This window comes from Eucyclogobius newberryi, unplaced genomic scaffold (assembly GCF_026437365.1).
Source record: "Eucyclogobius newberryi isolate DKJ021-1_F unplaced genomic scaffold, fEucNew1.0.hap1 SCAF_12, whole genome shotgun sequence".
In the NCBI taxonomy this organism is placed as follows: domain Eukaryota; kingdom Metazoa; phylum Chordata; class Actinopteri; order Gobiiformes; family Gobiidae; genus Eucyclogobius; species Eucyclogobius newberryi.
In genome coordinates, this window is record NW_027315746.1 from 13,874,586 (window position 1) to 13,901,071 (window position 26,486).

The 26,486-nt window shown below is 39.9% G+C and overlaps 4 protein-coding genes across 5 annotated transcripts; 2 read left to right on the plus strand and 2 right to left on the minus strand.

Annotated features, from left to right (window-relative positions):
* The first annotated feature begins 246 nt into the window (after positions 1 to 246).
* Positions 247 to 1,927, plus strand: LOC140356122 (ATP synthase subunit g, mitochondrial-like). Its single transcript, XM_072440872.1, has 3 exons — positions 247 to 359; positions 941 to 1,101; positions 1,729 to 1,927. The coding sequence occupies exons 1-3, from the start codon at positions 308 to 310 to the stop codon at positions 1,825 to 1,827; spliced, it is 312 nt and encodes a 103-aa protein (XP_072296973.1). The 5' UTR covers positions 247 to 307; the 3' UTR covers positions 1,828 to 1,927.
* Positions 1,854 to 4,483, minus strand: ift22 (intraflagellar transport 22 homolog (Chlamydomonas)). Of its 2 annotated transcripts, none has more exons than XM_072440870.1 (5): positions 4,231 to 4,483; positions 3,646 to 3,728; positions 3,483 to 3,569; positions 2,205 to 2,407; positions 1,854 to 2,125 (listed from the first exon to the last, which is right to left on the minus strand). In XM_072440870.1, the coding sequence occupies exons 1-5, from the start codon at positions 4,264 to 4,266 to the stop codon at positions 1,977 to 1,979; spliced, it is 558 nt and encodes a 185-aa protein (XP_072296971.1). In that variant the 5' UTR covers positions 4,267 to 4,483; the 3' UTR covers positions 1,854 to 1,976. The 2 variants fall into 2 exon arrangements, with proteins under 2 accessions (XP_072296971.1, XP_072296972.1); XM_072440871.1 differs by having other exon boundaries at positions 3,651 to 3,728; positions 4,231 to 4,476.
* A 1,707-nt stretch (positions 4,484 to 6,190) lies between these two features.
* LOC140356119 (protein BCAP-like) lies at positions 6,191 to 15,473 on the plus strand. The gene is made up of 14 exons (XM_072440869.1): positions 6,191 to 6,294; positions 6,364 to 6,492; positions 6,657 to 6,731; positions 6,801 to 6,872; positions 6,955 to 7,071; positions 7,552 to 7,737; positions 8,623 to 8,732; positions 9,041 to 9,176; positions 10,297 to 10,407; positions 10,812 to 10,916; positions 13,655 to 13,755; positions 14,731 to 14,893; positions 15,031 to 15,156; positions 15,284 to 15,473. The coding sequence occupies exons 1-14, from the start codon at positions 6,211 to 6,213 to the stop codon at positions 15,455 to 15,457; spliced, it is 1,689 nt and encodes a 562-aa protein (XP_072296970.1). The 5' UTR covers positions 6,191 to 6,210; the 3' UTR covers positions 15,458 to 15,473.
* A 4,899-nt stretch (positions 15,474 to 20,372) lies between these two features.
* Positions 20,373 to 23,826, minus strand: LOC140355674 (CCN family member 1-like). Its single transcript, XM_072440333.1, has 5 exons — positions 23,587 to 23,826; positions 22,901 to 23,114; positions 21,917 to 22,237; positions 21,288 to 21,490; positions 20,373 to 20,857 (listed from the first exon to the last, which is right to left on the minus strand). Exons 1-5 carry the CDS (start codon positions 23,626 to 23,628, stop codon positions 20,558 to 20,560), a joined length of 1,080 nt encoding a protein of 359 aa, XP_072296434.1. The 5' UTR covers positions 23,629 to 23,826; the 3' UTR covers positions 20,373 to 20,557.
* Positions 23,827 to 26,486: the final 2,660 nt, after the last annotated feature.

The following is a 26,486-nucleotide window of genomic DNA, read 5'->3' on the forward strand; positions in this document are numbered from 1 at the left end:
TTCTTATGGTGGTCCTTAATGAGCAGGGCAGTTTTGACAAGTTGCGTGAGCGCCCCCTAGCCGTCAAGATAAGACGAGTTTAAACTTTGATAGAATATAATTAGACTACCTAATAAGAGGGCTGTGTATTTGAAGAATTGTTGTGTTTCATTGACGTTGTTTTCCTTAGAAAGCCATTTTAAACGTTTCCTTTTTTCCATTCCTACGTGATCTCGGCTATTACTTTGAAAACAACAAACCGGAAACTCCTTTTTTACTTTCGTTTTTGGTTCCACGGCGGTGACGTCCAGCTTTGAAACTGCTCACGATGGCGCAGGCTGTGCAAAAACTGGTCAGCAAAGTCCCCGGACTGGTCAGTGGTAAGATGCCAATACATGTGTGTATCAAGGAATTCAAAAACATATTTAACTTGGCTGGCTCCTACAATCAATGTTACATCCTGTTTGACCTCTACTCAGGTGAAGCAGGTCGATTCTCCATTCCATTGATTTAGTGAAATGAAGAAGATACTGTTATAAATTCAGATATTTGGCTTGGATAAAGAAGTCTGAATAGTTGCAAATATGGCATGATACTTTGATGACAAGATTAGCTTTTTTTGATCTATGTCATGTTTACTGTTTCTCTCATTTTTCCAAGAGGATGCATGTCTGGACCGATATTTGTGGACATGTATTACTAATAAATGTCCACAAATATTGGTCCAGACTCCAAACAATAACAGCCAGTCCAAATATAAGCTGACAATGTTGTTTTTAATATTTTTATCTTCACCAGGTTTTGTCAAATAAAACCTAGGAAGTAGAAATTAAATAGGCAGGTATGGATTTGTTTTGGATGGATGGCATTTGATCTGTTTTAAATTGCATATATCACTTTACTATTCATGGTGAGCATATGAAATTCTAATGTCTCATTAAGTTTGTATCTTGCATTACAGGTGCAGTGACGTATGCTAAACCTCGGCTGGTGACGTTCTGGCACTACGCCCGAGTGGAGCTGGTGCCTCCGTCTCCTGCTGAAATCCCCAAAGCCATCGAGGCAGCGAAGGGCCTCGTCCACAGTTACAAGACGGGACGCATGGGGCAAACTACAGTCAGAGTGAGTTTAATCATTAGTGTTAGATTGTGGAAATGGGAAGGAAATCACAATGCCTCTACCGTATGCCCATGTGAAAGGCATTTGTGTGGTTCTTAAACTTTTCACATTTGCCACCTCAAAAAACAAATAAACCAGGTCTGAAACAAGACTAAACTTGGTTTAAAATTAGATTAAATCAGGAATAAGATGGTAAACCCAAACAGATGAAAAGCCCTCCAACAAAAATAGTAAATAAAGTAAATAATGTGCACTATGTAGCACATTATTTACTTTATTTACTATTTTTACTTTACTTTATTATTATTTTATTTTTTATTATTATTCTATTTTTATCTTTATATTCCCTATGAAGATATGAGAGGAGTTTTTGTTTTGTTTCTAAGAGTTCTTCTATTAAGTGTTTTTTTCAAACTTCCTATAAGTTATCTGTCCTTTCCCTCTGTATCTATTGCGTTGTAACACCAAAATTTCCCCATGTGTGGACAATAAAGGATTATCTTATCTTATTAAAAATGCTGTCAAAGAAATGGATATTAAACACATTCTGTGCATAATGTTGTCCTTAAACCATCATGCCAGGTTTTGCATATTTTCTCCATAGTGTTAACATTTGTCTGTGTTTTCTAGGATGCTCTGAGGAATGGACTTGTCACGACTGAAGTGCTGATGTGGTTCTATATTGGCGAGTGCATCGGCAAAGGAGGGCTGGTCGGATATGACGTCTGAATCAAACGCTGATTGTACACAAACAATACATTTCATGGAAATGTTTATTGTACATTGAGAGCATTTCTTAATTTCAAAATAAAATGTTTACTTGAAAACACACAGGACTATTAATGGTTAGTTACAGATTGCAGATATTAGCCATTGCTTTACATAATAATTGACATCTCTTCCCGCTCTCGACTCTCTGACATAGCTTTCACAACATTTCCAATATATCCGACAAAGGCTTTTCTTACATCTTCTGGCTCTTCCTCCAAATTGGACTGTATCTGTGGAAGTCTGTTCAAAGGCGAGGCTGCATTAGAGAGAGGTTGAGGGTCAGTAAAGATAGATATCTTTCATCCAAAGACTCAGAAAATAGCCGATAATGTCACCTAAGGAAATGTGCCCCTCCTTCGTCGCACTGCCTGGTTTGTTGTGAGCGATGAGCAGGCACTGGTTTTCATGTAAACTCTGGGTGGAGATGAACATCGAATGCCACGTTTCGATTTCCTTTAGGTGGCTTGGGACGTCAGGGTTGAACACAATCGCCACGCCGTTGCAATCTTTCATGAGTGTGGGCCAGCACGACTCAAATCTATGGAATAAGAAGAAATAATTGCAAATCTGAGAGAAAAAGACCAGACATGTAAACGGGAGCTGCGCAACATATCACAATAAATCTAAATAGCAATTTCAGTTTCTGCAAGATTTCAACGATTTAAATAACAGAATGTCAAAAATACAAAATATCCTGTCTTTTGTAAGAAAAATATTGTTGTACCTGTAGTTAGAGACTGTTAACTAATTCTGAAATGCATGGGATTCTTCTATTAGTTTACCAGCTCATATTTCTTCCCTCAAATGTTAAAACTCCCGGAGTTGTTAACAATGTGCAATCTGATCAGAATCTTACTTTTAAAACTTAAATCACTAATCTAATTGCAAATACAATATTTGTAGGTATTTTCATCAATTTGTGCAGCCCTAATGTTTTGGAATTTAGTGATAAACACATCTGTCCGAGTATGTTCTGAAATGTACTGTAAGTGGCTGTAGTAGTAGTAATGCTATTAGCAGTAATAACAGTGTAACAGTAGTAACTAGTGAAAAGCAGTGGTAGTAGCCAGTAGTGTAAAAGTAATTTGAAGACAGTGGTTGCAGTACTTTCTACTTAACTTAATTGAGTAGTTGTTCCTGTGTTTCTTTACTATCCTTGAAACATTTTCACGGGTCGCATTTCTTGTCTGATTTTTGTCATTCAAGGTTCTTATTGTAGATATTATTTGTGTGATTCTTGCTGTTCCTTTTGGGATTCCTTGGTCTTGTCGTTTTTTCGGGATTTGTTGTCAAATCTTTTTTCCTTTTAGAGTGGCGGAATTTCAGTTACACTTCCAGAGGTGGCACTTTGTAGTTCTACTTTGTAGTTCTAGTACTTGTAGTTCTAGATCTACTTTGTAGGTCTAGTATTTGTAGTATATGCAGTTTTTTTGTCATTCAAGCCTGTGTGGGAAAAGACTAAAGTCTGGCAATAATGTAACACTTAGATACCAACCGCCATAAAACACCAAAGAAGAAGGGTCATGGCAACTATACAGGATATGGCCATGCATTACGCAGTCACTCGCAGCTTCTAGATGTATTTTTGATTATATTTAGTCACTACAACCTACTTGAAATTTCCAGAACAGTCCCAGAGCTCAACCTTGCAGCTTCTGTTTTCACCACCTGCTTCTAAGTGAGACTCAAACTCCAGGATCCTGATGGGAAAGGCATACAGCATAATGAATGGAATCCTAGTAACTAATGTAAAACTGTAATTATATGCTAATTTACCTTACTCCTATTGTAGGTTTGTATTCGCCTCCCACATTTTCTGATATGTCTGAAAGGAAGTTAGCAAGAACTGTTTTGCCACTCTGAAAAACAGAATATACACGTCACTCGGGTGGCATAGAAAATAAGTGAACAATCATCACATTTTTGAAGACATCTGATGTGAGTAATCTGATGTGTTTCTGATTGTTCGCAACCCTGTATGTTTTGACAAGGAATATTGATTTGGAATGTTATTATTGCAAAAACAAATGTGGCAAAGACAAACATGAAAGAGAGAATGTGAGTTATTCTTAACAATCATTTTACTGTTTCTTAATACAACGGTTACTCTCAGAATACATTGATTAACCGACTCATGTCACCATCTGGTTTTGACCATATTCGGTTCTCAACTGATTATTCTACTCATCCGTATTTACCCACAACGTTAAGTACTAAATGTACAATGTGAAGGTCAGACTACTACACAAAGAATTAAAAAAAAACTGTCACACTTTGAAAAATAACGAACAATTGTTTCGATGAATAATAACCAAATACACACAATAGAACATGGAGACACTTATTAGATCGGTAATTTACCTCAGTCGGGCCAATGAAGAGTATTTTGACTTGCATTTCTTGCCAGGGACCGTAGATTTCTAGTAGCAAATCGGCGTAACCACCTTTAAACGCGATAAAATAAAGAATAACTAGTTTTTCATTATGTAATCACGAGTAGCGTAATCTTATACCATAACGGCACTTGTTGAATAGACGTGAACGGGGTTAAATTGTGTGAAATGGGGAAAAGAGTTGTGAAAAGCGCTGTTTCCGTAGCATCGCAGTAAACTTCCTGGTCGTTTCTATGGTTTCAATCGGGGGCTTTTCAAGCTCGCTTTCTCATTGGCGAGTGGAAACGCCAATCAAGTTATCCCCGCCTTTTTGACAACCCGGAGCCAATCAGCTACAAGTAAATATACACACGCTTACGGTCCCAGCCAATCGGGTTCATTCATTTAAAAACGAAAGCTACCAATCCAAGTGCTCTTGAGTTTTGTGTCCGCAACAATCGACCCGGACGGAGGTGTAAACGTAAGTAATGCAGTTTTAATGGCATTGTCCAATGAATAAAATCCACCGTTCAAAGATACTTGCACATATCACACTTTGCTTGCTATTGTAGACGGATTTGCTTTGCGTTTAGCATGACAATAATGCGAAAATGTCTCCTACTTCACTCTGTTGCCAAGGTTTGCCCACGCGTACTTGATCCTAGACCGGTGACGCTCGTGTCCTCCAATGTCAAATTTAGTCAGATTAAAGTCTGGCCATTCCCCGTGCTAATGCATTTCATGTTTGTGTTTGTTTGTAGTAACCACCGCAGTTATGGCCCAGGGGGGTCGCCTCAGTCCCTCCCTTGGTGTGGGGGAAGACGCCCCCCTAAACTGCAGGGATCTAAACGCGTCCTCCAGCCTCCGCTCCAGGGGGATGAACGCAGCCTGGTAAGAGTGGTTCAAGGGGAAAGTGCACTACTGATTTAGTGACAAGTCAATAGGAAAAGTCAAGGGTAACACTTTATTCAAACTACTCTTTTAGATAAGATATAAGATAAGATAAGATATTCCTTTATTGTCCACACATGGGGAAATTTCATTGTTGCAACGCAGGAAGATACAGAGGAAAAGGACAGATAACTTATAGGAAGTTCAAAACACTCTTAATAGAAGAACTCTTATAAACAAAACTCTTATAAACAAAAACTCCTATACTACTTTAATAAAGCATGAACAAAGATTTAATTATTTAAAAACAAATTGTTTTTTTAAGAATGATTCAGCCCTAGTAAGTACTTGATTAATAACATAACTCCTTTCATTCATAATAAACTATTTTTTCATTGTGAATTAGGTTTATTAAGGCTAATTAAGGTGTAGTTATTGCAAAGTGGTACCAAGTCCAGGAAATGAATGGAAAGGGGTTCGCCTAACCCTTTAATTCTGATAAAAAGGTAAAACATAACTAGCTTAGGACAACATTTTAATCACTAATAAGTGGTAATTGATATGCGGAGTGGTTTTCAGCTGTTAGTGTTCATAAAACACATACAAATGCTTGTGTATAAAACTGCTTATTACTGTAATCATGCTTATGAACATTATCTAAGATAATTAATTGAAAGGAAAATTGTTAATGGTTGAATACTAATAAAAGTTGTCCATAAACAAAAAAAGAAAAATACAAATTGTTCAAATTATGCACCAGTAATTAAGCAGTTTTAGGCATTTTTCTATTAGTTATCTACTAAAATGCGGTCAGCAAAGCAAAACAATTATATGGTCCGCAAAATATAGCAGTTATGTATTAACTTCTACCTTAGTAGACATTAAAGCTATTCTATTCTATAGGGATGAGATTATTTGGAAGATATACACATTTATCAAAGTTGCCATTGGTTTAATGGAAGAAAGTATGTCGGAACTATGCAAAAACTGTAAATCAAAGAAAAACATTAAGATTATACATTATGTTATATACATTTATCTTTTCTAATTAAGTCATGAAGAGAGCGATTATCTCCAAATGCTGATGGACGCTGAATCAGCCGCCAACGCTGCTGCTGCTCAACTCGTCTCTTTCAAAGATGCTCTTGACAATGAAACATCTGTAAGCTCCAGACACGTAATTTAGCCGCTTAGTTAAAAGGTAGTGGTATATATAATGTGTTTCTTTCAGACCTCCAGACCGGCATCACAAAAGAGCAGAATCACCAGACAGAGAGGGCTTCTATTGGACAAACTGGAGGACTTCAAACAGATCAATAAATCTGTTCGTCAGACACTGAAGCAACTCCAAAATGTAGAGGTTTGTAATATGATACAAGTGATTCAAAATGAATGCAAATGTTCTGGAAAGTGAATGTATTTTAACAGTCCCAACAGTTTTTAATGCATATGAAATAAAATATGCATTATATTACATTATAAGTACGATCTAATGGTATTGCACAACATTTTTGTTTCTTTTAGGCTGAGCAAGTGGATGCAGACAAACAAGTTCACAATCTACTGACAAGGATTTCAATGGCTGAAAATGAAAATGAGGTACACTTTTGAGTTTTTTTGTGATATACTTTAGCAACAAACAAACCATGTTGTGTTTTCTTCTTGGAGGCTTTAAAAAAGGACCTGCATGAAATGGGGAAAAGAGTTGAAGAGATGAAGGATCAGAGAAAAGAGGAGCAGGTAGATCTTTTACAGCTTTCAATTTTTGTCTTTGAATCTGTCACTGCTTTGTTGAAATATTTTATTCTTTTATTCCCTTCAGAATTTCACAAAAAGTGCAGTCCATTTGACCAAATCTGTTGAGGCGACACGTGCTCACCTCCAGAGTCAGCTGCGGAGTAAAGAGGCAGAAAACAACCGCCTGACTGTGCAACTGCGGGTACAAAACAACACACGGCAACAAGCGATATCAAGATTAGTTCAAATGACTTGTTTACTTATTACTTAATTACATATTTGTCAGTCATGGAGTAGGGCTGGGCAATATGATGATACAAATGTAATTGTGATCAGATCTAAGCTGTGTTGATATGCGATTTAGGTGATATTGACAAATCATGCTGCTCTATGCTCATAATCCTCCTCTGTGAGAGAGTGACAGGCGGATGTAACCAATCACAGCGAAGTGTGAACTTTCAGAAGCAGCAGTTGGCTTTGGTTACGTCTTAAAGATAATGTACATGAATGTTGAGAGTGCTTTCTTATTTGTTCCAGTAAAAAATGTCACAAAACAATTTCATATGAGCAATTAAAAACCTACTGAGACTAAAATCCAGCTGTATTTTGCTGAATCTTAACCAAGTCTAGATATTCTCTCTATATATATTTTAAGTCCTGTCCTTTTGTGGTCTGATTATAGACGTTGGAGCGGACGATGACTCAGCAGAGGTTGGAGATGGAAGATTTAAAAGCGTCGTTCACCACGTTTAGAGAAAAAGCAGCGCTAGATAAAGAAGCGCTGAAGAAGGCCACCCGGGCACAGAAACACAGAGCTGAGCGCTTTGAGGCAGCGGTGGAAAAGTGTTATGCACAGTTGAAGGAAAAGGTAATATGTGGAAGTGGAAAACAGAATGTAATAAATGAAAAAAATGTGCAGTTTATTGACATTCCGTAGAGGTATAATCATTGCAGTTGATCCATGAGTCTATCATTTTAATTCAACCCGTATTCATGGGTTAGGGGCGCCATTTCAAAGACTTTCTTTTTTATGTTGAGCTTTGCATCAAATCAATAAAACGTCTGGAGCATAGTTCTTGTCTGTTCAGGAGCTGATGAGGTGAGACAAGAGCTTCAGCTTCTGTTTTCTTGTTACTGAAATAAACAAGGGGCGAACTAGGAGCAACAATCGGACAAATCCCAAATTATGAATGGAGACGGATGTTAGCTCACCACCATTACTAGTTGCGTCAAAGCTGTACTGCACAAAGGTGGAACAGGCGGTCCAAGCCCCTCTGAAAATGACCTAACCTTCATGCTCCAACGTCCTGATCCAATAGAACACCTCTGGGACATTATGTTTTAGCCCAGGAGCTCGGTGACACTCCGGGTCCAGATCAGGGAGGAAATACAATGCGCCGAACACAATTTGGAGCTGTGAAAAGGTTTGATCAGAATGGACCACCCTGCCACTCTGGGATGGTCTCTTTTTGTGACCCTTCTTTTCATCAAATAACGTGGCATATTTTTATTTCTTGCACATATTAGTATTGAGCGTTTTTTCAAATGACTTATTATGAAGAGAATATTACAGACAATATTCACATTTTATGAGATTTTGTCACGTTTTGGTGAATGATAACACTAAGTCGTCCATCCAAATGTAATAATCGCACAGGAGATATTTGAATACTGCACTGTTTTGCTCTGTATTCTTATGTGTTTTATAAATCCGTGCACTTGCTGTTGGTTGATTCATTCGCTTTCGTTGTAGGATGCAGAGCTGGCCGACGCCCGTCGACAAAGAGACTCAAAGACACAACAAAAAGAACTAATGACGGACGAGAAAGACAAACTTGTTTCTCAGATAACCTTTTTAAAGAGGTGGGTGGGAATAAAACTGCCTATTGCTCAAATCATTTCATTCCTTGTGTCCACGTTGTCAAACTTGAAATAAAATATTCGATTAAGTATATTTACAAACCTTCATTTCATAGTTTTAAAGTGTTTTAAAACATTAAAGTGGGAATGTTTTTTTCTGCTGGAACATGCATTAGATGTGCTTAATTTAAGCAAAATCACTCCTAATCTCAAGAGAAGTGTTAAGTTTGATTTTGCTTAGGCTGATAATGCTAATCCACAGAAACAAAGACTGAAACTCTTATTTCCACATGCGTTACTTTTTTGTCCAGCCAAATCGTAGAGCTAAATGCAAGACTGCAGAAGGAAAGAGATGACCTCACTACTGCCAATGAAAGTGTGATGCTACAAGTCCAAAAACTCATCGCTGAAAACGGAGACATGAGCTTCAATAATGCAATGCTCAAGGTACGACAACGTGTCTGACAGCCGCCTGAAAGGGAGCCACTGTAACGTATGCTGCGCCCTCATTTAAAATTAACGTCAATTTTAGCTTGACTTTGTGACCAGTGCTTTTGGAAATGTGGTGCAGCAAACCTTTGTGCAGCTCTGGTCTGTGCAGTTCATGTCCTGGCTTCTTTCACAAAGCAGATTTACAGTATGAGGGACAGGGCTTGTACAGAACGGCTGCAGATCCACAATACAAGCTGTGACTTAAGTTTTTTAGACATTTTTTAAAGAGCAGAAGAGGTTAGAGTTGCCAAAAAATTTTACTCGAGTGAAAGTGTAGTGGTGGTCCAAGAAATTACTCAAGTACCGGGAAATGTATTTGGAAAGTAAGAGCTGCCTGGATCTAGCATTTCATTCATTATTTATTGATTTAATTGTAAGGACGAAACTTTTAAATAATGCATTTTTTAATTTTTTAAAGGATGGACAACACCAAATTAAGAAAGACTAAATCCTGTCTGAAGGAGCGGTGCAAGAAACACAAATGTCTCTTGTAGATTTACTCATAGTGCCAAGAGAAACCAAAACCTTTACTCAAGTAGAGTAAGATAAGATAGCCTTTATTGTCCACACATGGGGAAATGTTGGTGTTACAACACAGTAGATACAGAAGGAAAAGGACAGATAACTTATGGGAAGTTTTAAAAAACACTCTTAATAAAAAAAAACTCTCAAAAACAAAATCTCTTATTAACAAAACTCCTGTAGAAAGGTCCTCTCATATCTTAATAAGGAATGGAGGGAAGAGTAAGATGAAATAGAAAAAAAAAGATAAAATAAAATAATAATAATAAAAATAGCTGGCATAAGACAAATAATACTAATAATAACAATGGTATAGTACTGGTAAAGTACTGTTACTTCAGACTAAATATTACGTTTTTAGGAATAAAAGCACTCCGTCCAAAAACTACTAACTACTTTTTTTGTAGGAATGTACCAGTGTAAATAAGGGTTGTATTTAGTATGAAAGGGGGGTTTTTTTAGCCTCCGCTTTCTCCTCTGTGTTTTTTAGTTTTTTTTCTAGTTTTAAAATGCGCTTGTTTACGACATAAATCTGTTTCTTTGCGTTTCCCAGACATCTGTTGCTCAGTTGGAGGCGCTGGTGGCAGGTTGCGAGGCAGCTCTGGAGGAAGAGAAGATTGTGTCTCAGGAGAAAAACCACGAAGCCAAGCAATTACAACGACAGGTAGTTAGCGCTGCCACCTGACTGAAGATGTCACAGCAGAATGTATGAGACACTAACTAACAAGACGCAGTAAACACTTATTTTAGAGAGCCAGAAGACAATTTTGTCGCGTGTGATTGAACGCGATGTTAGAAATATAACTTGTACTTTGCTTGAAAGTGCATGTGTTCTTCTGCAGTAACACGTTGTACTATGACTTAGCAGGTCGTGCCGAACAGTGTTGTGTGATGTTGTTTTCCTGGCTCCAATAATTTACCCCCATTTCACACGGCTCATTGTTCCGTCCTAATGAAAAACAATCACATTTATGCATGGTTGAACCGCTAAGTGACCAGCTGTTGTATACGAGTTTGTCTTCATTTTGGTTGTGCCAGATTAATCCACTTCTGGTTTGTGGTTCACAGGTGGAGGATCTTAAAGCTGAAATGGCTCAAACACGAATGCAGCATGCTGAGGTTGTAAAGCACATCGAAAACATTCAAGAAGGGGGAGACACACAAGTTGAAAAGGTATTGTTTAATGTAATGTCTCGTCATTTGCAATATTCATCTGTGTTTATGTTTATGATACTAATATCCGGCGGCTGTTAAAACCATAACATTTACTGTATATTAGCATAAACTGTCATGGTTACACATTTTTTAATTTTTTTTTTATTTACTGTATTGAACAAAACTGTGCTGCTATCATATGGGTTTATTACAGCACAAATGATGTATGATTTGAAAAAAATATATCCACATTTAGATAATATTGTGAATGTTTTGAATATTGCGTATATCGTTTATAGTAAAAAGTGCTAGAAAAGGAACTGATTACAAATAAAAGTGAAAAGAGTCGAGTGAAATAACGTTATATGATGATGTTTTTGCACTTTTGTGTTAAATTTGACAGACATTTCAATTTAATTCATTTAAACCGGAACTAATACGTTTAAATACTTTTTTTTACGCATTTCTAATTGTCATAATATCGTTCAAATATCATTATCAGGATACTTCAACCCCTATGTATGATTTATCTAAATGGAAAAAGTAATTTGATTTTATTGTTTTTCAAAACACATGTCCACATTCAAACCCAGGAGACGGTTCGTTTTTCAATGTCTCTTATAACTCTTGTCCACTCCCACACACACGCGTCCCTCTGGTGCCTTGCTCATGGGCACAGCGGAGGCGGGAGCTGCAGGTTCGTATCGACGGCCTGAAGTGGTACCCGCAGTCTCTGAGTTCAGCCGAGCGCAGTCTCCGTCGCTGCGAGGAGAGGCTGCGGCGTTGCCAAATTACTTGCGCGGAAAAGTCGGAGTCCATCGAACAACTTCAGGCCAAGGTTGAAAAATGAGTGCAATCCATCTGACCACTAGACCGCAGTGACCTCCCCCGTGTGCGCTTAGCTGTGAGATTGCTGTGGTTTGGATTGCCGTGGAAACATTATCGTTATTTACGACGTGTGCTTCGGTGCTCCTTCATATTTCACTGGGAAACTACCTGAGAATGTCTTCTTTTTGATTCCCACTGTCTGAAATGAAGGTGCACGATGCAACTTTTCTGGTGTTTGCAACCAGTTTTGTCTCCATGGAGGTGTTATTACTTTGCCTGAAATGTTTCTCTGTTTGGCATTAAAGTGATCAATTTAGGCATTTTATTCAATTCTTCCCAAAAACTGGCACCTCCTGCTTGTCTCCATGGTGATGGATAGTACTGTGGAACATTCCAAGCAAAGCAAAGACATCTCCACAGAGACGAGCACGAGGCTCATCCGCAACCAGAGAATTTACATAGTGCGCCTTATTTCCTCCAACTTCAAGTCTCTTTCCTTTATTTCATTTAAATCTGCTCTTTTAAGGAAAAATTCCCAAAAAATCCCATTTTGCGCATGTCCACTCAGGACATGTAAATTCTTTAGATCAAAAACTTGATTTAAAGTTCAGCTATGGGTTAACTTGGTTAAGGTTTGGGGTCGGGTTAGTGAGTAGTGACGATGGTTAAGTTTAGGATCACTCTTCTGTGGGATGTCACGATTATCAGGTTAGATAGTCGTGATTATTCAAGTCACAATACAATCGTAAGAACCAAAAAATAATGATTATCGTGACAATTTTTAGAAGCAAAATTAAGACTTTTTAGTTCAATCTATAGTCCAAAAAAATGTCAATAATTTTTTTTTTTATCCGGCCCTTTTATCTGTCAAATTCAACTTTATTTTGTCTTTCTAAAAAGTTTAATTTCATAAACCTGGTCACAAACTTAAGGAATAGTAGTCACATGTTAGACAATATGAACAGTAACAGTCGCAATAATCGTGAATAATTGTTAAATCGTGATGTAACACAAACATTTGACATCGTGAAGTTCCTAGTTTCCAGGAGTTGAATGTAAGTAATATAATGTCCACCCAAAGAAAGATGACGCGTGCGAGTGTGTGTCAGCTCTTCTCGTACAAAATACCGTAGTATTATAGAGCTTTAAAACCCTGGAGTATTTCATGTGATTTGAAGAGCTTTCATCAGCTCCTGTATTCAGAGAAAATACTACTATACCTTCTGGTCTCTGCAGTGAAAATAGTAGAGAATGATTTTCCCTCATGGCCTGTCATCTCGTGTGAAATATTATCTGAAGTGGTTTTATCATCCCGTGTGGGCATGCGTTTGGATTTGAAGCTTTCGTGAGAGTTTGCAGTGATGCGCTGAGAGGTGTTAAGAGCTGAAGGAAATCTTGAATTCTTTTGCAACATTTCCCTCACACTTTCTTCAAGGAATACACTTTTTCTTTGTAGTGTGCTGAGTTTTTATCTGCTGCTATTTTGGTAAGAGTGAAACTGGATAATGCAGATAAATACTTGCTGTGCTAAGTTGCTAACATTGTTTAAAATGCTTATGGTTGCCCAAAAAGTAGATAAACATTTAACATTCTGACATGAAATTGTGAAAATTGTGGGATAAAGAAAGAATATTTGGTGTCACACAAGTATCCAGGAGTTTGGCTGTAATCATTGCATTTTGAGAATTTATTTGTATAGAAGTGTAAAATGGTGTGTCTGAAACTAAACTACTACTTGATGGGCAACAGTAAGTAGTAGCATTGTAGTTATAGTTGTGTTTTAAAAGCCAAGGCGTTTTAAGAAGTACAATACAACCCACCATGAGCCTGAAACCCCACAGGCCATTTGAAATTCCCCTTACTGCTCTCCTCCTTTTAAACTTGTGCTTCATACGGAATTTAAATTCTTAACTCTGCCTTTTGGACAGATTGAGAGTCAGAGGAAGCAGCTGAGCTCATCCACTGAGATGAAAGAGTCCATCCACGAGGCCAATTCAAAGCTGCACGAAAGAGTTCAGTCACTGCAAATGTAAGACCTCGCATCTTTTATCCTTTCCTGGACCTCAAACTGAGCTGTACATACATCATACAGTCTGCAGCTAGAGCCTTTTTTACTTCAAACATATTTTCTCCAGTTAATCTGTGTCTTTCCAATGCAGTATTTACCCTTGATGTTTAACTCTAGCGCGCCCTGAGGTAGTGTCAGGGGTGCATGACAAATTCACACATGGATTTAATAGATTAAGTTACCATTTTGGTGAGTCCTGAGCAAATCTCTGTGCAAAAAAAGAAAAATTTTTCATCAAATTTAAAGAACCAGACAGTGATATGGACATTATTTGCCACAATTGGTTAGCACTTTTTGTGACGCTGTGATTTGGTAATGTTTCAGTAGACGCTGTGTCGAAAACATTTCAAACAAATACAAGTGTGCCGCAAATCAAAAAAGGTTGTATATCACATATCTTTGCATAATTTGTCTGAGATTTCAGCCAAAAATAGACTTACCGGTGAATATCTGCAATTACTTGGTTACACATGCTTTTATAGTACTTGAAAAACATACTCTCTTGCCTTCCAGGGCCTAGTTTCTTGACTTGACTTGTAACTTTTCCGGTGGAGGATCTGCCTCCTGCTTGCCTCCATAGAGATTTTCTTACATTTCCTCTAACATTTCAAAGAACATCACAAAACTCCATGGAGAATGTTCTAAACTTTGGTTTCTGCTTTAACGTCAGGAAATATGTTGAGCCTGATCATTTCAGTTAGAAAAATGACAACCAAAATCTGCATTTTTACCCAGCAATAGCGTTGTTTTGAAATCTAAACCATTGTGCTTCTGAATCAATTCAATTTGCAGATTTTTGCCAGTAGATTTACTCTAAAAAACAACTCTTGTAGACAACAATTTACTTGTCAGATTATCTTACAAAAAGCTTAAAGGAGCTGGAAGTAGCAGTTTCCTCGCTGTTTTCGTCGCCTGACTGTAGTGAAATCTCTGTAGGGCGATGGACAGTCTGCAGCAGGAGAACGCCGAGCTGGTCCAGAGACTCGGGCGTCAGGAGGAGGCCGTGGCCTTCAGTAACAGACAACTGGACCAGCGCTCGTCCGAGTGCCACGCCCTCAGCCGCCAGCTCGACCTCGCCCTGTCTGACGTCAAACAGCAGGTTATAGCAACACTGACACATATTAACACTTTTATTATAGGAAACATGAGCCACCCCCAGACACATGGCAGCTTTATGGATTTTGTGATTTGCTTACTACTATATTAATTTCTATTAATTTGTTTGGTATTTTTCAGGTCAACAATGTTAAAAACCAAACTACTTCTCAGGAACAGGCTCTTCAGACCAAAATTTTGGAGCTTGAGGCACAAATATGTAGAAGAGACAAAGAGCTCTGTCTATTGCAACAGAGCAAGAAAACAGTAAGTAAAGCCACATTGAGAGGATGGCCTTATAAAACTGTTTGTTTAAAATTGGCATTGTTACTTAATCATTATATTATTTTTAATTGATTTATCAAGTCATTGCTCTTCATATCTGTATCAACAGGCAGAGAAGCAGTTTGAAGTTCGTCTCAAAGATCTCCAGTTGAGTTTGGACCAGTCTGAGAGCAACAAACAGAGCATTCAAAACTATGTGGACTTCCTAAAAAACTCTTACACAACAATGTTTGATGAAGGACTGCAAGCAACATGCTTTACTTCATCTTATTTTCTAAAATGACATACCTGAATTTCTCTTACTTACTTGATTAGATGTGAAGAAGTGTAAGAGAAAGTGAACTTAAAGATCCCATATGATGCTATTTTTCATGTCTCGTAGTCTATCCTAAGTGTATAATTGATAATAATAATAGTTGTGCAACACCCTTAACATAATAGTTAAGAAATATCACCCAGACCTTGGACCCCCTCACCAACCCGGAAATGCAAACTGCTTGGTTTGATATTCGCCCCCACCCTTGCGAAGAGCGATCTGGCTCCCCCGCCCAACCGGTGACGTAGTCTCAGCAAGAGCGTGTGTCCCCAGCCCACACGTGAGACGGTGTATGTAAACACAGGCCGAGGCTTGCTACACAGCGGCACACGGCAATGCTAAGTTATCAAAGAATAAAAGCAATAATCACATTTCAAGCACTTGCACAGTCATCATAATAAATGAAAGACATCACAAAACAATGTAATAACAAACGCCTCGTCAGGAAGTCGCACATGTACATGTAGCTTTAGTACTTACAGCTCTCGCGCACCATCGTCTTTATCGTGGGAATAGCGCCCGCACTCAAATGTTTGCCTGACCAGCCATTCCCAACATGTTTTGGCAAACTACTTCTCAAAACTGTGTGGGTCTGGGGCTCGACCGCTGCGGTTCAATTTCTAGGGCGGAGTTTAGAGCAGAGACAGAACCAATCACATAAACCCAGCAAAAAACGCGACACGCTTAACCGGATATTACATAGGCTTACGTGTCAACAAGGCGTGTTCCGTGGTATCCGTCCCCGAACGCAGAAAATGTCTCCTTAATCGCATAACCGCATCTAACGCACGTTCATCACGGCAAGTAGAGCGGACTTTCCTGATTGTTCAAACCGAAGCGAGGGCAGAAGTAAACACTCGGTCACGAGCCGGGTCCGCCATCTTGAAAGTTTTGGAACTGGGGTGAAGAGCTACTTCCGTATCGCAGTGTGACGCGATAAAACCTCCGCCTGGGATTGGAGAGGTAGATGGATTACCGACGATCTCATTGGCTATGACTCCGAGTCCAGACCCTTACGCATTCGAACAGAATGTGGGCGGGGCTAGCGGGTCAGGCAACTCAAATGTAACTTAGTTGTAGGTTCCACCCCACAAGCCGGCGTATCCAAACCAGAGTGGGCGCTGCTTACTCTGGGGTCTATGGGGTGGAGAATGGGATCCCGCAGGGGAGTGTGTGTAGCCCTATCTTGTTCAATGTTATGATTAAGGACATCTTTGACGACGTGGATGGGTCTGTTGGGAGGAGCCTTTATGCTGACGATGGCGCTCTATGGGTGAGAGGGAGGAATCTCCGGTTTTACGAGGCGAAACTGCAAAGGGCAATACAGCAGGTGGAGCAGTGGACCCTGAAGTGGGGGTTTAAACTGTCCGTACGGAAGTCTCAAGTGATCTGTTTCTTCAATGGGTATAGGGACATCTCCCTTCGACTGCATGGGCAGGTGCTCGAACAGGTCAGGGAGGTGAGGTTCTTGGGGGTCACCTTTGACGAGAGGCTTAGTTGGCGTCGGCACATTGATGAGGTCAGTGGTAAATGCAAAAGGGTGAATAACTTGCTTCGTTGTCTATCCGGCCAGGACTGGGGGGCCAGCAGAAGGTCGCTCCTGGGTATTTATCGGGCCGTCATGAGGGCGGCTATTGATTATAGCTGTATAGCCTACATGTCTGCGGCTGAGACTAACTTAAAGAAGCTTGATGTGGAGCAAGCCCAGGCCTTGCGCATCTGCTGTAGGGCTTTTAGGACCTCCCCTGTCTCGGCGCTGCAGGTTGAGTTGGGGGAATTGCCGTTACGGCTCCGGAGGCTAGAACTTCTGTTGGCTTACTGGGTGAATGTGCAAGGTCATACGAGCTCTCACCCCGTGAGGGACTTTCTCAGGGTTGATGGGGGGCAGAGTGAGGCTGGCGGTATGGTTTTCAGCCAGGTAGGAAATGCGAAGGCGCGGCTTGCGGGGGTTGGTGATTTGCGTGTGAGCCCGTCGGTGGCTTTGTCTGCTATAGCTCCGTGGAAGTTTGTCCCGGCTCCTGTTGATGTTAGCTTGCATGGCAAGCTTAGAGGAGTCGCTGGGAGGGCACCGCAGTTTGCCGTTCAAGCGCTCATCGATAAACACTCAGGTGATGTGTTTATTTATACCGACGGGTCTAGGGATCCTGAGAGTGGGCGTACTGGCGCCGCTTATTTTGTGCCTGACCTGGGGCTAGCGGTCAAGAAGAGGTTGACAGATCGCCTTTCTGTTTTCACGTCGGAACTTATAGCGATACGGTTGGCGTTGGAATGGGCGGAATCTGCTTTGCAGTGTTGCGGCATTGTGGTGGCCTCTGACAGCCTTTCTGCATTGCAAAGCATTAAATCTGGGAAATCGGATTGCAGACAGGATGTGTTGAATGGCATCTTCTGTCTGATGCTCTCCCTGTCCAGGAAGGATGTGAGGGTTTCCTTCATTTGGGTCCCTGCGCATGTGGGGGTGGATGGTAACGAAATGGCTGATGCACTGGCTAAACGTTCCCTTCGGCGGCCATCAATTGATGTGGCGGTTGAGTTGGGCAAGTCTGAAAACAAGCCCGTTATCAAGAGTCATGTGGTCGGCCTTTGGCAGGAATTTTGGAGCCACTGTGTTACTGGACGGCATCTCTATCACATACAGGGTAGTGTGGGTCCTTGCGGGTCTATGGGCAGGAACGCGTGGGAGGAAAGGGCCTTCGCCCGCATGAGGATTGGCCATACTGGACTCAATTGGTCAATGAGTAGGATAGGCAAACATCCGACCGGTCTGTGTGGTCACTGTCGGGTGCCAGAGACTGTCGAGCATGTGCTGATTTGCTGTGAGGCTTATGATAGGGAAAGGGCCGGGTTGGCCTTGTGGTTTCGGAATAATGGGCGGGAGTTCAATCTGCGGAACGTTCTGGCGATCCAGTCACAGGGTTTGTGTCAGGCTGTGGTTGCTTACTTATGTAGCACAGGGCTGGGTAAACGTTTATAGAGGTGGGGGGTGTTGGAGACTGAGCCGAGGATGAGGAGCAAGAGGATGTTCTAACGCGCTTGGACTTCATGGGCCTAGAAACGCCAAAGTGATGGAAGAAGGACTTCTAAAGGATAAAACGACAAAGACGTCCCATGACCTCATGGGCTTTGTAAAACAACAAAGACGTCCCATGATCTCATGGGCTTTGTACTTCCAAAGCACCGAACGTCAAAGAGGGCGAGGAAGGTGAAGAAGAGTCTCCCTGGAATAAAGCTGGTTGGTCTCTGACACAACAACTATTCTAGTCACAAAAACACATCATGACCTCATGGGCTTTGTAACGCCAAAGCAATGGGAGGAGTACTTTTACGGACTACGACAGAGTCTGAGGACTACGAAACGTCTGAGGAATAAAGTCTGGCAGTAATGCAACACTCGGATGCCAACCGCCATAAAACAACAACAACAACAACAACAACACCCCACAAGTCCGAAGGTTCACAGCGCAGTGGACCGGGCTCTCCTGTCCTGTGAAACTAACTTCACCGCGACGGCTCTCTTCCGCGTACACGCTGTCTCTGCGAAAGTCGCCTTGGCTCCTCTCACCCCCCCCTCTCCTTTCCCCCTTGGCGGGGGAGGGAGAGGGGGAAGGAGGGAATAGTGACTATGTGAGAAGCCCCCGTTTGTCTGCTCATCCGAGGAGAAGAAGAGAGTCTGTACTCTCGCTAAAAACTGCGGGAATCAATTAAAAAAAACACTTTTGGCATATATATGAGGCACCAATAGCACTGTAAGAAGGTTAAGATAAGATAAGATAATCCTTTATTGTCCGTAAAAGCTCTGAAAAGTCAATTTTGCGTGATATGGGACCTTTAATGTTTTTTAGACTTGTGCTCACTGTGAATCAACTTTGGTGCTACAGATTTTTACATGTAAAATAATTGCCTTGATTTGGATTAGCCTTTTATACCTTTATGGCTATGAATCGAGGGCCTTAACCATTTTTTTCATTCATCTTCTACCACTTTATCCGTTAGAGGTCACAGTTGACTAGAGCCTATCCCAGTGACTTTGAGCCTTAGGCCGGTCATTCATTCTCTAGGGCCAATTTTGAGTTGTCAATAGATTTAACGCATTTGTGTCTTTGGACGGTGGGAGGAAGCCGGAGAACACAGAGAGAACCCAAGATAACACTAAGAGATCATGTGATGTTGGGAGATAAGAGCTCTAACTGCTGTGCCACCGTGCACCCTGCGGCCTTAACCTTTAAAACTCTAACTCTTTAAAGCCTTTTAGCAGCAATGGAACTTGATATTTTCAGGGTTTCTCACACAAAGCTTTATTGTCTGTTAATGAGGCTGTTTGTCCTTGAATGCTCCTGACACCTGGCTTTGTTTTTCTCTGTACAAACATCTGCAATTTAAATTTAATTAAACTGCAGAGTTACTGTTGCTAATGTTGTTTTTCTGGCCCAAGGATCACATTTGACAGGAACACTAGCAGTATTAAAATGGGGAGAGGTTAAAGACATTCAGCAAACGGTCATAACCACTACATCTCCCGACGAGCAGAAATTGCAGTTTTTTTAAAATGTACTATTACTTAATGATTATTTCGAGTAAAGATGCTCTAGTAATTTGTTAATAACTTGAGTGAAACCACTTCCAACTACCATCAGACTTTGAAAATAAAGATTGTGTTTTCAAATGTCTTTATTTTAGTAACACGTACCCAAATTTGTATCATTTAAAACAAATCATATACTTATTCAACACTTAATTACTCTTTTATGCCAATAGAAAACAAATACACCTCATTTGTTTAACATTTTTAATACACAATTAATTCATTTGACTATTTAAACATATGTGTATGGTTATGTTACAAAAAATAAACTATGTAGTACTTGTCTATATGTACTGTCAACAAAAGCAACAGCCCGAAGTAGTCTGAGATGAGATCTGTCTTGTCAAGAAACCTTAAATACTACAAAATATTTGACAAATAGCATTAAATAAGTAGGATGCAATAACAGCTACAGCTTTTATAAGAAGCAAAATGTAAAGCTCCATTGTCTTGAAGCATAAATTACAACCGGTTCACTCTCTTTTCTAATGTCTGAGCTTGTGAACATCGTTGAAGACATGATACTGCAACGCTGTCTTGTGACTGTCCGAGCAGTAAAAGTCACACTTGCAGGACTGGATCTTCATCACCAGCCGACTCACAATCTTTCCGCCTTTGCACGTGAAAAGCACAGGTTCAGTGTGCGTCCGCTGGGGTCTGCAGCAGCGCCCGTCCACACAGCTCCCGCAGAATCGAGCCGGCAACCTCCTCACACTACGGCAGCCTTCAAGGGACAGTCTCGCTGGTCTGGAGGGAGTTTGCATCTGCTGGCATTTCTGTCCACTCTGTTTGGGACACAAAGACAAAACTGACTGCTAAAACTGTAGATATTCCACACACCAATGTCTATTATATTGCGCTACATAGATGAATGTGTATTTCTTTTAGCAATTTAATAATCTATCAGTTGTCTTACATTTGTTTAATGGTGTATGTTGGATGTGAATACGGTGTTAAGACAAATTTCTACTAAAAGAGACAGTAAAGAGATTTGCTCATCTTATTATCTTATCTTATTGGAACAGTTTGCATCAGAAATTGTAAATCATTTCATGTTGTATTAACTGTAATAATAAAACGTGCTTGAAAAATCTTAACTCTGCCTTTCCTAAATCTGTATAATACATAACATTGTATTATTGGTGAAATTAATCTACTATTTCCGGTGTGTACCGTTTTTTATAGTAAATAGATCATCGTGGGTCATCATTGTACCTTTAATTTCTGCACCTTTATCTGGTCACACGGTCGAATTTCACATATGCGAGTCTCTGTCACCATTTTGCATCGAGATTCTCTGCTAATTGCTCGCCTGGTGGAGACTCCGGTGCCGCACGATCTGGAACAAGAGGACCAGTCTGAGGTCTGCGGTGCACAGTCGAACGAAGCTGTATTCTCCAAAGCATAAGTCCGAACACCTGAAAGAAAAATAAAATACATCCATTTGACTGCTACGTAACAGACACAAAAGATGGACACAGATTATAGTTTCATTGTGGCATCTGCATCATGGATTACTTTGCTGGTGTACGTACAATATAGCAGTGGTGGGCAAGAATATACTGCCAAATATGAGTTTCTGTAAAGTATTTGAATGAATCGAAACACAACTCCAACACAGCTAAAATCTCCTACAAGTATGTCTAGTATTTTTAGAAACTTTCGGACAGTTTAGTTGACAGTTACTGGATAAATCCGCTTGTAAAGTCTGAAGATGTCAGTGTTTAACGAGTGTGGTCCAACAGCAGAACATCGGGGAGTTTACTGGTGAAAAGTGCAGTATAAAACTAATCAGACAGCCTCAGACCCCTTGTAAAGATCACACAGAATATAACGAAACTCACCCGATAAACTCTCTGTCCACATAGTCGCAAGATTCTTTTCACCAGCGACAAAATCATCAGAAAGCCTTTGCTTTCTCCTGTACTTCTTTATCTTCTTCATCTCTCCAGGGCAGACGAGTTGTTCGCAGCATTGTCCCGGGACCTTGACCACTCTTGGATGGAGACACCTCTCTTTGGGCAGATGCAGCTCTGGTGGACACAGAGAAACACAACCTACAGCTCCATCCAAACACGAGCACTGCTGCTTACAGTCGGGCTGGAAGATCTCTCCGTTCTGATAGATCTTCTTGCTGTATTCACAGGTCTGGCCATCTGAACTGGCTGCGGAGATTACAATACTAGAATTAGCAATAACAAGACAACAGTGATTATTCAACCTAAAACCAGGATGTCGAGCGCAGTTAAACCAAACTGAAATGAAACAATTCCGATCAAGAATTAAAGTGACGGTTAGAATATTCCAAATTATATATTTTTGCCCTTGACAAACTATAAGGATTGAGCATAAGCATATTGCAGAGAGTTCTTCATAGTATTTTGTGTGAGCATGTGATTTCCACTGGTAAAAGTACTGGCCTTTATTTACTTTACATTTTGTCATTTTAACTTTTTGCTTCATGACATTTGAGAGCAGGAATCTGTTCTTTCTTCGTTTGAGAGGTTATTTTGGCACGTTCATGGTGACATTCTGTGAAACGTCCCAGCTCTGAGCAACTAGTGTTTATCTTGAAATATTAAGACAAGGATTTGAATTAATGCTGTAGAAGTTCAAAATCACTAAATGAAACGCTTTGACAGTTCTTAAAATCCATGTGAAATACTTTAACTTTTAAAAGTTCAACAGATACTTTATGTATTTATGTGTTACTTTTACATATACTTGAGTAATTTCATTTGCACATATATCTGTACTTTTACTTAAGTAACAAAATTGAGTACTCCTTCAACCACTGGTCATTTCTTTCAAATCTCACATAGACACACCTCGACAAATGCCTTTATCTGCTCCATATTGTCCTCCAAAGTTGCACTCCAGTCCTTTGATGTGGTCGCATGGCTCTGTCCGGCTGCAGTCTTCATTTAGCTGTCCAGCACAAACTTTACAACATCCACAACCGTCCTGGACAATGCTGACCCCCGCAGGACACTTAGGTCGCTCAGGTGGGCAAAGGCACCTCTGGCATGAGGATGATGATGCCTAAGATTAAAAAACAATCCAAAAACAAGATATTTATGTGGACTGAGAGTTGGGATGTCACAATATAACACTTTACTGTTACGAATGTTGTGAGAAGAAACACAGTCACCTAAAAACAGTCATTAAGTAACACCATTAATTTTCTCATTCAAATGATCTAATAGATTACAATTCCTCCAGTTTTTTAATGTGAAAGTTAATAATTTAATATTTAAGGTAACATAAACAGCCATTTACATTCAGGTTGACTTTTTTAGAGTATCGATTGACCTGAAATTACTTATTTTTGCCTTTAAAAAGATTAAAATGATATTATTTTTAGTTATTTCGATTACATTGTGACCTGAATAATCCCAATTATCTGAAAAATCTTTTGATCCCTATTTGGAAAAATAATGTCCCAAAGCTGTTAATTGTTACGTAAATAACAACAACAACTAAATCAGTCAATGCATGAATGATGTCAACTTACCAGTGCAAAATCCAAGATGACAAAGACTAAAACTGTCCACATCTCCAGCAGCAGATGTTGGCTGTTATATCTTTGCGGAGCTTCTTTGTAGTAGTTGAATAGTCTGACAATGGGGTGTTCCTCCGCCTTTTATATTAGCAGTCCTGACGTATACTTGGCCCGACGAGGTGTCCCGAAACTATGACAGGAATGCTTTGGCGCGTTCTCCCCCCTGAGCCCGAAAGCCAGGCCCCTCAAAGTTCTTACAAATGCCAGCCAAAAACCACCCTGCGTGACTTAAATCCAACCGCAGTATATAGAAGGTGCATGATTCCACTTTGCACACATGTAACATACTATTTTACAGGACAAGAGGGACTGGGACAAAATGTTCCCGTGTGTTTTGTCAAATTCTGATGTATTTCGTTCAAATTCAGCATAAGCTTTTTTGGATTAACTACAGTTGTATGCATTTGTTTGCCTTGGAAAATGTTTTGCTGAAGTTGAAACTCAAACGTACATGAGTTTTTGCTTTGAAGTAAAGTCAAACTTTTTGCTAAAGCACAACTATTATAATTACAAATGAATGTAAGAGGGCTACAACAACAACAACAACAACAACAACAGCAACAGCAACAACAACAACAACATGGCTATTATAATGTCACTTTTGTGCAAGACAAATTGTACAGTTTCATCATCCATTCAACGTTTGTGTTGGATAAAAAGGTGCTGAGTGAGAAATTTTGCAGACAAATCAAGTATTTTACCCTAAAGTGTTATAGATGTTTTTGCAAGATTATATTTTAAAAGTGTCCTAGTTAACTTTTATGTTAAAAAGGCTGCTTGTCGCCGTAGACTTGAGATATTCTCTTCACCAAAGCAAGTTCCTCGTTTGTGAATTTTGTTCACAGACAATGGCAATAAACCTTTTCCTGATTCTGATTATCACAGGGTTGACTCTCCCCTAGGGGTGGGCAATATAGAAAAAATAAGTTTTGTATTGATGAATCAATCTCATTTTTGGATTGATTTGATTTACCTTAGTCTTTTCAAAAACACAATGAACATAAACTATACAGGCTATTAAACTATCCTATTTAATACAAAAACAAATGATATTTCTTCCTCCAAAGATTGATTTCTGTTCCAAACCACATGTTTTCACTAAATAACCGATGTGGATCTCTCGATTGAAAAACCCAAACCAAATCAGTGACAATTAGACTATCTCAATCTCTCAATTTTTTTGATTAATTTGCCAGCCCTACTCTCCAGAGATCTGACCTGTAACCTAAGTAAGTAAGTTTAATGTAAGTAAGTTTAATGCCATACTATGAAACATTCTAGGGAAAGAAATTGTATCTTCACAGAGACAAGCAGGTCACATAAACTCATTGACAGTCACAAATGCACTCATAGATCCAGAGGGACACCTGCGCCCTGGAACTGACAGGCTTCATTATCAGCTCCTGCGTGGGACGTCCCATGAGATCTAACATAAGGACACCAGCCGTTCTCCTGTAAATATTGAAGCTTCACATTTCTCTGACCGCGGCACTCGTATCTCACATGAAGCTGTGTTTAGACTGAGATCACTGCTGGAATAAGACCCAGGACAGTGCTAAAGTCACAGATGAGACTCCTGTCCGTCAATGGAGAGGCTGCACACCGGCTACAGTTTGTTTGACTTTAATATTGTATTTCAGAGAAAAGATGATCGCAGTCCTGTGGTATGTGGGAACCTTGGTATCCTTTGTCCATTTCCAGGGATGGCATAAGCACTGCACTTACAGAAAAATAACAGTGCGCAAACTAAGGTGAACCAAATGAAAGAGGTTCTTAAAAATAGATGAATTATTCTGTTATTTTTCATCTATTTTTATCTCTTTTTCTGATGCTTCCATTGTGCGAGGCAATTGTGATTCATCTGGTTATTTCTGTGTGAGTGAATTTAGCATAACCAAGATCTCACCCCAAATCTCTCTGCTGCAACTTCTAGAGTCAACTCTTTTCTCCCTAAATGAGCCCTCATACATTTTATATTACAGAGAGCAATGACCCTGTACTAACCCTATACTGACCCTATATTGACCCTGTATTGACCCTGCACTGACCCTGCACTGACCCTATACTGACCCTGCACTGACCCTCTACTGACCCTGTACTGACCCTGTACTGACCCTGCACTGACTCTGTACTGACCCTGCACTGACCCTGCACTGACCCTGTACTGACCCTGTACTGACCCTGCACTGACCCTGCACTGACCCTGTACTGACCCTGTACTGACCCTGCACTGACCCTGTACTGACCCTGCACTGACCCTGTACTGACCCTGTACTGACCCTGCACTGACCCTGTACTGACCCTGTACTGACTCTATGCTTGTCAGTGTTGTCATCTGGCCTGAGTACTATTAATAAAAGTCCTACTTCCACTTTTATCACTACAATCAAAGGAAATAAAACAAATGTGACAATATGACAAAAACTGTATATTATCCAAAATTACATTTTAAAGCCACAGTATGCTTCCATGCTTCAAACACATAAGTTTGATGCCATTCTGTGGAATATTAAAGCCAAAGCAACAACATTTGGAACATGGAAACAAGCAGGTGGAGGCTTCCCCCAGGCCAAGTAAGACTCAAGTCCACTCACAGTGAGGCCAGATGATTTTCACTGCTTTAAAAACAACCAAAAATGAAAAAACATGTATTTGTTTTTTTGCTTACTCAGAGAGTATTGGGTGTGGACCTGTTGAATAAATAAAATAACCCAAGCTGTTCATTGACAATTAGAAATCGGAATCTTGACCATAATTGATTGCAGCCCTAATTACTACTACTACCACAAGTTCTTCTACTACTACTACTAGTACTAAAACTACATATTCTCCTACTGTTAATACTCTTATGC